The sequence below is a fragment of the Salvia splendens genome, chromosome 19 (assembly GCF_004379255.2).
Source record: "Salvia splendens isolate huo1 chromosome 19, SspV2, whole genome shotgun sequence".
Lineage (NCBI taxonomy): Eukaryota > Viridiplantae > Streptophyta > Magnoliopsida > Lamiales > Lamiaceae > Salvia > Salvia splendens.
Window position 1 is genome coordinate 9,881,527 of NC_056050.1, and position 13,602 is coordinate 9,895,128.

The 13,602-nt window shown below is 46.2% G+C and overlaps 1 protein-coding gene across 1 annotated transcript; it reads right to left on the minus strand.

Moving 5' to 3' along the window:
- Positions 1 to 4,752: 4,752 nt before the first annotated feature.
- LOC121779008 lies at positions 4,753 to 6,153 on the minus strand. Its single transcript, XM_042176366.1, has 2 exons — positions 5,233 to 6,153; positions 4,753 to 5,160 (listed from the first exon to the last, which is right to left on the minus strand). The coding sequence occupies exons 1-2, from the start codon at positions 6,151 to 6,153 to the stop codon at positions 4,753 to 4,755; spliced, it is 1,329 nt and encodes a 442-aa protein (XP_042032300.1).
- Between the last annotated feature and the right edge of the window lie 7,449 nt (positions 6,154 to 13,602).

Here is a 13,602-nt window from a genome sequence, read left to right on the forward strand (position 1 = left end):
GTGTCGTTTCAAGCAAAGGTGTGTCCTACTGATCAGTATGGAACAATCCCCAGCTAGACCTAAACCTGGTATCAATAATTCCTCAACCCTCTTTTACTGGGTAGTATAGTGAAGGTAGGGGTCGAATCCCACAGACATGGTGACGGTTTGGAGTGATCGTGGTGATATTCTGGAAGGGTTGGTTAGCTACCACGCTTGGGTTGAGTCTCTACCTAGACGGAAAATTGAGATGGTGTCCTTCTGACTAGTAAAGGTGAATATTGGTCGACATGTGGTGGTGTACGTGGAATTTTGGTGGAAACGGTGTAACAGAAAATATTCGAAAAGTACTGGGTTTCTATTTTGGGCCAAACAGAATATCAGAAAGGGGTAGGTAGTTAGACGACAGGCTGACAAATTTGCAAGGTAATAACTAAAGGTGAAGGACAAAAAAAACAAAAAAGCATCTAAAAAGCAAAAGTGGTCCCCTACTATTGACATGGACATCATCTTCTTCAACACACCATGATCAAAATCAGATGACAACTCCAGATTCATCACGTAAAACACAGAATAATGTCCCACGAACACAGATTCACAAATAAGAATACCAAATCTGAAATCAAAAACCGACACTGTATCTCCGCATACTGGTCAATATGGAAACGAATCAAGACTAAAAAAACTAGACTTCGCATGCAACGATTCTCTTCACAATCAAACAGTTCCAAATTAAACTAACTTAGAGCAAGTTGCGACGAAAGCAGGAATAACAATTTAACACTTAAAACAACCAGAAACACTAGATCTAAGCTAACTAGGTAGGAAGAAAGGAAATCAGCACGACAAAATGAACATAAATTAACTTCATAGCACTAAACATGTCCGGATCTTCAACAAGTACTTCAAAGCAGCGAAATTCAAAAGCAACAAAGATCCAACGTAAGGAAAATGCAAGTAAATTAAACTACGAAAACGCAATAAAAGTGTTTTGCCACTCCGGGCGATGAAACTTCTAAACTATGATCTTGCTGACTGGAACGAGGATGACTGGAACTCTAGGAGCTTCTGGAACTCAAGTGATCATGGTTGTGGCGAGGAACGAGAAATACGAAAGACAATGCTGAAGGAGTGATCTGCCGAAGAGATTGCTAACTAAGCTTAGGAGTCTTCTAACTACTTCATCTCCTTTTCAAGTGGCTTCATTATATAGGGAGGCCTCCCTTGATTTTTAGGGTAGACTTCAAGCAATGAAATGACTCTTTTGCCCCCTTGCTAGCGGCTGATCTTCCCAGCTATCTTTCTTCTCCATCTCGAGCCGTTTTAACATGTATACTGGTTAGCATGAGATCTTTCTGACACCCTTTTCACTTGAATCATTCCGAAACTCTCCTACTGGCTGGAGCGCTTATCCTGCATACTTTGAGCAACTATTTTGCAAATCTAATCATTTACGCACATCATACTGACCCGTAACCAAGGCCTAGAATGCGACTTATCAAACTGCTCACACTTACCACATGCTTGTCCTCAAGCGTGAAGACAAACAAAAAGAATAAGTCGTATTCCAGCCTGGTTACTCCCCTGACCGACTCTAATCTAAACTAGACTCTAAACACTATACAAAAAAAAGAACACACAAATGACAACACGCACAAAACAAACACAACACACTTAAAACAAATCAACCGGGCTATATTTTCAACCATCCCTTACCTCGGGATCAGGTGCAATCCGGCCTTAGATAGCCTTGAACTTCTGCCGCCCCCCATTTCTTTCCCAGTCAGTACATCCGCTTGTCAAGATCGCCCACACTCTTGACCAAACACTAGGTTCACTCAGTCACTCATACCTCACCAGGAATGTTAGGACTGTTCTCTCTAATTGCTGGACCACAAAATGCTTCGAACTTAGATCTCACGTGCAGCGACTGAAGGACTTAAAAGCTTGTAATAATGCTATTGGCTTGTAGTGTTTTGGGGTAGATGTTACTAAGGCTCTAAGGTTCAAAACTTCTTCTTTATTGATGTGGGGGAACTGTGTGCATTAGGCTTCTGATCAGTTGCTTTTCTCAGCTGGCGCTTCTTGCGTGGGTCTCTACTGGTCAGTAGCTTCTTGTGGCTTCGCCACCCTTATTCCTTCTCTTTTTCTTTTTCTTCTTTTCCTTTGTGGCTTTGCCACCCTTATACCTTCTTTTTTGGACGACTCCCTGGTCGATCTTCTTCTAAATTTCGTGTCCAGCTGGTTTCTGCCCTTTTGTACAGCTTTCTGGCCAGTAAGTTTCATTCGCCTCATGCCTTGCACACACAGCCCCAGTGGCTAGGGGTGTTTATCTAGATATAAAGGGTTAGGGAAAAAGGGGTTCTAAAGGTGGGTTTTTTTTTTGGGGGGGTTTCCTACTGCCTTCAGTGTTTGCTACCCGTGGTTACTTCACCCTATGCAATTTGTGGCAGCCACTCTTTTCTTTTTCAATATGTGTGGAAAGTGGTTCCACTTAAAGCTATAGCTCACATTTTAAGAGGGCTTCCGTGTTTTGGCCTTAAGTATGGGCTTTTCTCTCATACTCACGTCATCTATCCTGACTAGGAGGTACTAGGGATGGTGGTTTCGGCTTTCCAGCATGTCTTATTTCCCTCAATTCCCTTCACCGTCAGCTCGAGTCAGTTGAGTTTTAAGCCCAATCAACACTCAAAAAAAAAAAAAACTAGACCTAACAAGACATAAGCACAAACACAGATCACACATACATCATACTAACCATTGCGTTCCCCCTCCCACTTCTCAAGTGTCTGCCCTCAGATAGGGCTGTGAAGTGGAAAAGGTAATGGTCAGTATGGTGGACACGTAGACAAACAACAAACTATATATTAAAAACCAAACTCCTCACACTTAGACTATAGAATAGGCTAAGTGGGGGAGTTTAAAACCTAAACACAAACTCATATATACACACTTCTCACACTTAGGCCATGCAATGGACTAAGTGTGATTCAACATGCAAACGAAAACACAAGAAGAAAAACATAGAAAAAGAGAAAAAGAAAAAGAAATAAGCATGCTCAAACGATATAACCCATTACTTCTCACACTTAGACTACAAAATAGGCTAAGTTTTATGAAGTGGGGTTTGCGCACAAACACAAATTAACTACCTAAACAAATATTAAAACAAACAAACACAAAAAACCAAACACAAAAAACAGAAAACTAAAAAGAAAACTAACTTGTCAGTATGGGAGGGGTCTATCGATGTCTCCTGCTCCTACGCGGAGCAGGTGGTGCAGGTTGCTTCTCCAGTTGTTCCTCCTCCATTCCAGCGTGGTCCTCGTCTTCCTTCGCCGGCTCCTTGGCCGCTGCCGGCACCTCGGCTTCCTCTTTCTCTGGCTCTCCTATCACTGTCTCTGGTGGGTGTGTTTCATCATCCTGGCCTCCATGGCCCCTTGGTCCTGCAGCTTGTTCTTTCCTCTGGTGGGTCACCTCCTCTAATATGTTATCGATCATGGATAACATCCTGTTCATCTCTGTCTGCATCCTTTGGTTCTCTTCACCCAAGTTGGTCACTATCACTTCCATCGATGCCTGCCTCTGAGCCAGCGCGCTCTGTCCTCCAGACTCTTTTAAAATCCTCTCCATCACTGATGCCAATCGGACCATTTCCGCTCGCATTTGTCTGCCTTCTTCTGCCATTTCAGTAATCGTTCTTTCCAACATTGCAACTCTCCCTCCAGCTGTGGCTTCCTCTTCCATCGCATAAAAATGCGGCCTTCCTGCCCTCATATGTACGGCGTTCGTCCTGACGATGTAGGGTATGTCGAATGGCCCCGGTGGCCGTACCATGGGAAGTGGGGACAAGTCCTCGGCTTCCGTAATGATTAGATTGTTTACGACGAACGCTTCCAAAATGTGGCTCAAGGTGAGGTTCCTGGCAGGGTGAGTGGCTATTAAATGGCATTGATATGCAGTCTAGAATCCAAGATACAACCTTCAGCCTCGTCTCGCACACCAAAGGAGATATAACTCCGTCATCGAAGGCTGAATTAGATTGTCCCAGTAGGTTGGCGTCCAGATGAAGCTGTACTAATCGCAGGACCGGATCATTGAAGTGAATGGACCGGGAGATAGTGGACGCGAATTCTCCAGTGTCGGGGTGGGTTAGTTCAGTCCAGGCCTCCTACAGATTAAAATCCACGTGCCTACGCGGGATACCCCTCTCCCTGGCCCTCCAATCAGGCCCTATCGCTTCTTCCAGGGTACACATACCCAACCGGCAAGTCCACTCAATTAAATTCATCCTAAACTCTCCTCTAAACAGGCGAAAACTAACAGATAATTCATCCAAATCCGTCGTCACCTTGAATCTAAAAGTAGTGAAGAACTCTTTTGCAAGTCTAACACAAATTTGCGGACCCCCATTTGCAGTAACCATTCAAAACCCAAAGCATTCATATATGCAAGGAATTGTTCACGAACACCTAGCTCATCTAGAGAAGGATAGTGCATTACCTTCCCACATTTAATCTCATTGCTGCCATCGTCTAAGCTTTCAAAGGTATCCTTCAGCTTCTGTGTTTCGAAGAGTTTCATCTCCTCAGCAATCTCATTGGTGAAGTCTACGGTCCATCGTCTGTATCGGAGCCATTTAACTGGTGGATGCACAAGTTCTCAGTGATCACCCGGGAGTGACTGTTCCCCATACTCCTCAGCCTCCAAGGAGATGTCGCTCTCTGAATCTGACGCTTTACCGGCAGCGTACTCACTATCACTTAATTCCCCTCAGCTGGGTGGAGTTCGTTGAGGTGGTTCGGTAATGACGATTCCTGTGTTTGCTAATCTGGCCCTTTTGGTGACCGAGTTCTTTTGGATTGGAGCCTTCCCTTTTCTCTTTCTGGTTCGCTGGTATTGGGCTTCCTCCTCTTGGGCAGGAAGGGTGGTTTCTCCTGGGGCTTGAGCATCAACATCATTAGACTCCTCTAGCCTTACTGATCCGGGTGCGAGGTCCGGACCTTCAGCCACTCCTTCTATTTCCGCGCCTTGTTCGTTCTGCACAGGAGATATCCCAATATCCTCTTGATCAGTAGCCTGAGTAGACGTACCCTCTGCCTTCTTGGGAGTGTCCTGTTCTTCCTCGCTTGCGATCTCGACTGGGTTCTCGGCTGTGTTCGCCTGGGCCCTACTTGCTGCCTATTTTCCCAGACATCGCTGAGACACCTGTGTGGATTTCAGCCTCTTTGTCAACGGCCCCTTCTTCAGAACCAATTGCCGCTTCACTGGTTGCGGTTTTAAGATTGGAGGCGCCACTGCTTCCGGTACTTGGATTTCCACGGTTGGTACCTCCTCTCCTACTTGCATTCCATCATCCCCTGCTTCCACTTGGGGATTTACTGGCTCAGGTTCTTTCTCTTCACTCTGTACCTCCCTTGCTTCTCCTACTGACTGGGAAGTTTGACCTTCCGGTATGGTTCCTGGAATGGCTTTCTCAATTCCTCCTACTGGCCTTGATGCGAGGTCTAGACCCTCAGCCATCAAAGCAGTATCCTCTCTGCGGTATACCTCTTCTACGATTGACACAAACTCCGTATCGGTCATGAGGTTGTGCTTCTGTGCCGATTCGTTCAGATCTATTTCTTCCCTAACCCTCACTTGATGGGCGGTCTCCACAGTTGGCGTTTCCTCCGCCATATTCCCCCCCTCACGGTCTTGGTTCTCCTTCCGCAGCCGTTCTGCCCTCTCATCGTAGTGAGCTGAAATAGCTTTATCATCCAAGGATTCGGTTTCTTGGTCTACCGGAGAGAGTTCTTCCGTTTCTGCAATTGCGGCTTCGACGAAAGGGTTTTTTTCCTGTGGAATTGTCAGGGGAACCGGAATGGTAGGTGGAGGCTGCACCGTGGGATGCGCACTGGTTACTGAAATCGCCACCGCCGGACTTGCTGCGGTCATACTCCCTTGCTCTCTGATTTGGCTGAAACTCGCCAACTCCGCTGCCCAGTTCCTAGTGGGGTCTTGTAATCGGAGAAACTCCGCCATTGCGTCTAGAGATATCATCGGTGGGGCTTGCTGAGTTGGTGCCGAAGGTTGAGGATGTGGCGGTGGGTGTGTTCCAGGGTTTTCTTCACGGTTTTCTTCGCGGCGAGTCGAAGGTGGTTTATTCTTGGTAGCGAATGCCTTTCTCCCCATGGTTTCAGTGGTGATTTTTTTGTGTGGGTTTTTGGTTTTGTTTTCTGGGAGAGAGTAGGGTTTGAGAATGATGTGTCTGTGAGAGAGATGGACGAGAATTTCTTGAAAGGGAATTTGCAAATGAGGGTTTGTGAGGGAGAAGGGTTGGGACGGTGGATTTAATTTGGGTAAGAGAGAGCAGTTTCAGATTGTTGTAACCGGTTATCAGGGGTAGCCGGTCGCGACGCTTCAGACAGGAGGCGGTTGAGATTGCTGGCCTCTGATTGGTCAGCGTGTCCTTTCTCTCTGCTCACGCGCCATTTTACCCGCTGCCACCTTGCAAAAGCTGCACAAACCTTAATTCAAATTTCCCGCTTAATGATTTCCCCCTAAATTTTCCCAGACTTGAAAAAGAAAAAGCTTATAAATTAAAAAGGAGTTTCACTAAATAGTCAGTCGGTTAGGCGGTACGTACTCCCAATTAAAATTTAGGCCCGAAAATATTTTTGGTTTTTCTAAAAGAAACATGCGAAGGTTCAGAATATTTAACTACCACGTAATTACAATATTTACACTTCTTAGGTAATTTGGAACTCTACTCGGCCACGTATGCAATAAAAAAGGATTAGCCTAGTGGAATTCCAAATTCCTATCCTACTGGTCAGCAAGAAGATAAAACACTGGGCTGTAGTGGGATTTCACCCACTACGCCCACTTCACTATTCTCCCTAAAGATCTTCAGCCTATGTCCATTAACGATAAAAGGTTCAAAGTTAGGGAAACTCCCTGAAATTTCTACAGCTCCATTAGATCGGAGTGCAGTGATGGTATAAGGCCCGGTCCATTTCGACTTGAGCTTCCCGGGCATGAGCTTCAGTCTGGACTGGAAGAGTAGTACTTTCTGCCCGACTTGGAGGTCTTGGTCCTCAGATTTCTGTCGTGCCATAATTTGGTTCGCTCCTTGTACCACATGGCTGAGTCGAATGATTCCAATCTGAGTTCCTCTAGCTCCTGCAGTTGTAACTTCCTTTCCTCTTCACAGGCGGCAGCATCCAGATTTACTTGTTGTACTGCCCAGTAAGCTCGGTGCTCAATTCCAACGGGTAGATGGCACATCTTACCGAAAACAATTTGATATGGGGACATTCCTATGGGAGTCTTGTAAGCCGTCCGATAGGCACAAAGTGCATCCTCAAGCCTTGCACTCCAGTCCTTTCTCGAGGTGTTAACAGTCTTCTCCAAGATTTTCTTTATCTCGCGGTTGGAAATCTCCGCTTGACCGTTTGCTTGCGGGTGGTAGGGGCTTTATAGCCTGTGGTGCACACCATATTTCTTCATTAAAGCTTCAATTGTACGATTGCAGAAGTGTGTACCTTGGTCCGATATGATCGCCCTTGGCACTCCGAACCTGGTGAAAATATGGCTCTTCAGAAACTTAGCCACCTCTCTTGCTTCACACGTACTTGTGGCCTTTGCCTCCACCCATTTGGAAACGTAATCCACTGCGAGTAGGATGTACAAATTACCGTAGGATGAAGGAACCGGACCCATGAAGTCCATTCCCCAGATGTCAAATAACTCACGGACAATTACCGGAACCTGGGGTATCTCATCCCTGGCAGATATCCCATCAGTCAGTTGGCAGCGTTCACAGCTTCTGCAGAACTCGTAAGCATCCTTGTTGAGCGTTGGCCAATAGAAGCCGCTATCCAGAATCTTTCGTGCCGTCCTCTTGGGACCGATATGTCCTCCACACGCCAAGGAATGGCAGTGTGTCAAAACGTCCCTTTGCTCCCAGTCAGGAACGCACCTCCGTATCACTTGATCGGATCCTACCCTCCATAGGTAGGGGTCGTCCCAGAAATAGTACTTTGCTTCGCTCTTTAGCTTCATCTTCTAGGCTTTGGTAATATTCTGCATTTCCGGAAGGTCTCTGGTTACCAGGTAGTTGGCCAAGTCTGCGTACCACGGTTCTTGCCCTACCTTTTCTTTCCCCTTTGCTGTATCATACTGGCCAGTAAGCTTCATTATCTCTTCGCATAAGTGCTCTTCCGGAAACTTGTCTTGCACTTTCTCACTATTTCCATCTTGTAGAATTCTACTCAGGTGGTCCGCCACCTTATTCTCGACTCCTTTTTTATCTTCCACTTCCCAATCAAACTCTTGTAATAGGAGCACCCATCGGATCAATCGTGGTTTGGATTCCTTCTTGGCAATTAGATACTTGATCGCTGCGTGGTCAGTGTATACGACGACCTTCGATCCCAACAAATACGGCCTAAACTTCTCGAAGGAATACACCACTGCCATCATCTCTTTCTCAGTGGTATCGTAATTCCGCTGGGCTTGATTCAGAGTCTTAGATGCATAAAAAACCACGTACCTCTTCCCATCGATCTTCTGGCTTAGTACGGCTCCCACTGCGTAGTCGCTGGCATCACACATTACTTCGAAAGGATAATTCCAGTCAGGAGCCCTTATGATAGGTACGGAGATCAGCTTTTCCTTTAGAAGATTGAAAGCAGCCTTGCATTGCTCATCAAAGTCGAACTCAACCCCATTCTGCAAAAGTCGGGTAAGGGGTTGGGCAATCTTTGAGAAATCCTTAATAAATCTTCGATAAAATCCGGCGTGCCCCAGAAAACCCCCTATACCCTTCTGATCAGTAGGGAATGGTAATTTGGATATAACATCCACTTTAGCTCGATCTACCTGGATTCCTCTCTCCGAGACCACGTGTCCTAGAACGATCCCCTCGGTGACCATAAAATGACACTTTTCAAAGTTCAAAACCAAACTCTTTGCTTCACACCTCTCCAGAACTATGTCCAAATGATGAAGGCAAGAGTCGAACGAATCCCCGTAGACCATAAAGTCATCCATGAATATCTCTATACAGTCTTCTATCAAATCGGAGAATATGCCCATCATGCAGCGTTGAAACGTACCTGGAGCGTTGCATAGGCCAAAAGGCATGCGTCTGTATGCATAGGTTCCGAATGGGCAAGTGAAGGTGGTCTTGTCCTGGTCTTCAGGGTCCACGTAAATTTGGAAGTATCCGCTGTACCCATCCAGGAAGCAAAAGTACTTCTTCCCAGCCAGTCGCTCCAATATCTGGTCGATAAAAGGCAAAGGGAAATGGTCTTCCTAGTCGCGTTGTTCAGCTTACGGTAATCGATGCACATGCGCCAACCCGTAACTAGCCTCGTCGGTATCAGCTCATTCTTCTCATTTTGAACGACTTAGATTCCTGACTTCTTTGGAACCATATGGATTGGACTGACCCACTCACTATCCGGCACTGAATAGATATCCCCAACGATAACAATTTCAAAATCTCTTTCAATTTTTCTTCTCGCATGTTAGGGTTTACCTTCCTTTGAGCATCTCGATGTGCTTTCACTCCTTCTTCCAGCCTAATATGGTGCATGCAGACGTCGGGGCCTATCCCCACCAAATCTGTAAGACTCCATCCAATCGCCTTCCTGTTCTTGCTCAGCACGGTCAGTAGCCTCGCTTCTTGTTCCTTCGTAAGGCTGCTGCTGATGATCACCGGATATGAGTTCTCCTCTCCGAGGAAGGAATACTTCAAATTCGATGGCAATTTCTTCAGCTCAACTTGAGGTGGAAGTGCATCTTCGGGTAGAGGGTTTCTTCCAGTTTCTCCTTCTTTCTCTAATCCTTCTTCTGAGGGTTCCTCTATACTGGCCGGTATCTTAGCACTGCGGCTCCAATAAATTCTGATTTCTGGCAGAATTCCTTGATCGCCTCCTCTATCTCTTCATCGGTTAACCCTTGGCAACTGATCAGATCACACCATGCAGCAGCTTTCACGTCAGCCTGCTCATACACATCTAAAGCTTGTAGTTTCTCCTGCAATAGTTCGGTCTCAAGAAAATCTTGGACTAGGGGGTCAATCACATCAACATAGCACAAGTTTTCAGAATCAATGGGCTTTTTCATGGCCTCATTTATATCAAAAGTATACTTCTCCCCATGAAAATCTATGCAAATTGTCCCCTCAGCCATATCTACTATTGTTTTGGTTGTTCTAAAAAATGGTCTTCCCAACAGAATGCCACTAGATTACCTAGCCTCGGACTCACTCATTTTGATCACATAAAAGTCGGCAGGGTAGGTAAAATCATGCACTCTAACTAACACATTTTCCACAACTCCCTCGGGGCTTATGCATGACCTATCGGCTAGTTGGATCAACACCCTAGTACTTGACAATCTAACTCCTTTCAATCGGTTATAGATCGACAATGGCATGACATTTATAGAAGCCCCGAGATCACACATTGCATACTCGAATTTCACCTCTCCTACAGTTATAGGCAAAGTGAACACACCTGGATCGGCCCTCTTGGGCGGTAGCTTCTCCTGCACGATTGCGGATGCGATCCCTTCTACCATGATCTTCCCATCCTCCCGGGCCTTTCCGGCTATGAACTCTTTGATGAATTTCCCAAGTGGGGGTAGTTTCACGGCCTGGAGGAATGGTATGGTAACATCCAGCTTCCCGAAAATTGACAAGTAGTCCACCGGGTTTTCCTTCTTCCTTTTAGTCACGAAACGGTAAGGGAATGGTTTCTCCCCCTTTTTCTCCTCTACCGGTCCTTCAGCAACCTTCTTGGAACTTTCCTTGGGTAGATTCTGGGTCTGAGCCTCCGTTCTGGATTCTACCTCCTGATGAGATTCCTTCCTGACCAGTACGTTCTCGGGTTCGCTTTTCCCACATGGTGTTTCTCCCAAGAAAAATGGGTCTTGCATCTGGGGTAGAGGTCTACGTAGCTCTTCTTTCGAGATAACGTCTCTCAGTAATGCTGCTCCACTTGGCTCTCCACTAATTTTTTTCGGATTGGGTCCTTCATAGGTGGTACCGGACCGTAGTGTGACCTTGCTCACGTTCGCCTTTTCGGGTACATGGACTGTAGACGGGAGTTTTCCTGAGTTTTCCTTCATTTCACCCATCGAACTAGCAAGTTGGGCCAACTGCCTATTCATCATATCCATGTTCACCTTGTGTTCCTTCTAGGCATTTTGCATCCCTTGAACTACTTCGTTGTGGGACTGTAACTCACCCTTGATGCCTTGCTGTGATTCGAGCAACTCTCCCATCATGTCTTCCATGGACCTCCTTGACCTGTTGGGGTATTGGGATTGACTCGGTCCTTGGTGTTGGTAATTCTGGAAGTATTGCTGGTTCGGGTTAGGTGGGTATTGATTATACTGCCCAGGAGGGTTATACTGGTCTTGGTGATGTTGGAACTGGTTCTGGTTTTGGTGATGTTGCGGACCCTGGTTAGGTTGATTATGATAATTTTGGAAATTTCTCTGATGGGGTGGTACATAAACAGGGTTTTGGTTCTAATTTGGTGGGTGTTGGTTTTGGGGTTGTTGACTGTGGGCTTGTTGGTTCCTTCTCGACCAGTTGAACTGGTTGTTCGGATTCTCTGGGCCACGGTTGAAATTCTGGTTCGGCTGGGATTGGTATTGATTCGGACTTGGACCTTGGTTGTGGTTTTGGCCCCCATCTCCCCATCAAAAATTGGGGTGATCTCTCCACGGCGTGTCCCGTTGCCTCCCCTGGATCCAATTCTCGTGTTGAATTAAAAGACCCGGCTTAGCCTGCTCCCATCCGAACCAAGGTCGGTTGACTGATCGTATGGAACCCCTGAGTCCCGCTCTGCACCCTTGTGATTGTCAGTTAGAGAGGGTGGTGGAGTGTTTTTTCTTCATTGCACTCAGAAGTGATTTCTTCAACTCTTCCAATCTTCAAAATTTCATCTTCTGCTCAAGTTTTCGCTCCGGTTTAGCAGATGAGGCACTTTGCAACTACTTCTCGGTTATATCCATCCCTTGAATGGTCCATATTCCTTCTTCTTCGCATTTCAGTACTTCCTTGAGGACTCTTTCTTCGCTTCGCCGACGCCGTAGCTGCGTGAAGCTTCCTCCGATGACGAATTGGCCCAGGTCCTTGGTTTGTTAACGTTCACCTCTTCATAGAAGGTGTGATGTATCTTCGATGTCCGCCATACGATGATGGGCATGAATCCAAAAGGCCCATATACCTCGCCACTGTCGCTCATGGTTCTCGTACTCCCTGCTTCACGCTTGTTTTTTCCCTCTTCAGCGCGCGTTCGTCTTTGAGACGGGAAAGTCTCCTAGGAAAGCTGACTTGAAATCGGGCCCAACCTCAATGGAGTCGGGGGCAGGCGCATGAACCAGGTGTTAGCCTCCCCCTTCAGCACGAACGGCAAAGCCTTCAGTCTATAATCATCCTCGGTCGCTCCTGCTGGCCTTCTCTGTGCCCTACAAATTTTACAAAACTCATGAAGGAACTCGTACGGCCCTTCGTAGCTCTTCCCGCAGTATGTAGGCCGAATTGCGATCACATGAGGCTTCACATCGTAGGCAATTTGCCCTGGGGTGATCACGATAGCTTGCGGTGGTTCTCCTTCGGTATGCGCATTCAGCGTACCGATCTCTGGATCATCATCCACGTGGGCAGTCATCTCCCTTGGGTTTACTTCTAGCAGTGGTATCTCTTCTGGTATTGGCCCCTCTAAGGTGTATTGCTCCTCGTCGCTACTCGTGCCTAGGTCGGACAGAGCTGTCGATAGGCCAGAACGAGTAGTTACGAATATGGTTCCTCGCTGGAGTATCTTCGGTCTTCACTGGTCAGGAGCCGAACTGCTTCTCATAAACTGAAAGGAAAAGAAAAAGAAAGGTTATGCACAATATATACACCAAAGTATCACTCACGATAACAGTAAATAACGCCATCCATCCCCGGCAACGGCGCCATTTGAAAGAGCATGTTTGCAAGTGTCGTTTCAAGCAAAGGTGTGTCCTACTGATCAGTATGGAACAATCCCCAGCTAGACCTAAACCTGGTATCAATAATGCCTCAACCCTCTTCTACTGGGTAGTATAGTGAAGGTAGGAGTCGAATCCCACAGAGATGGTGACGGTTTGGAGTGATCGTGGTGATATTCTGGAAGGGTTGGTTAGCTACCACGCTTGGGTTGAGTCTCTACCTAGACGGAAAATTGAGATGGTGTCCTCCTGACTAGTAAAGGTGAATATTGGTCGACATGTGGTGGTGTACGTGGAATTTTGGTGGAAACGGTGTAACAGAAAATATTCGAAAAGTACTGGGTTTCTATTTTGGGCCAAACAGAATATCAGAAAGGGGTAGGTAGTTAGGTGACAAGCTGACAAATTTGCAAGGTACTAACTAAAGGTGAAGGACAAAAAAAACAAAAAAGCATCTAAAAAGCAAAAGTGGTCCCCTACTATTGACATGGACATCATCTTCTTCAACACACCATGATCAAAATCAGATGACAACTCCAGATTCATCACGTAAAACACAGAATAACGTCCCACGAACACAGATCCACAAATAAGAATACCAAATCTGAAATAAAAAACCGACACTGTATCTCCGTATACTGGTCA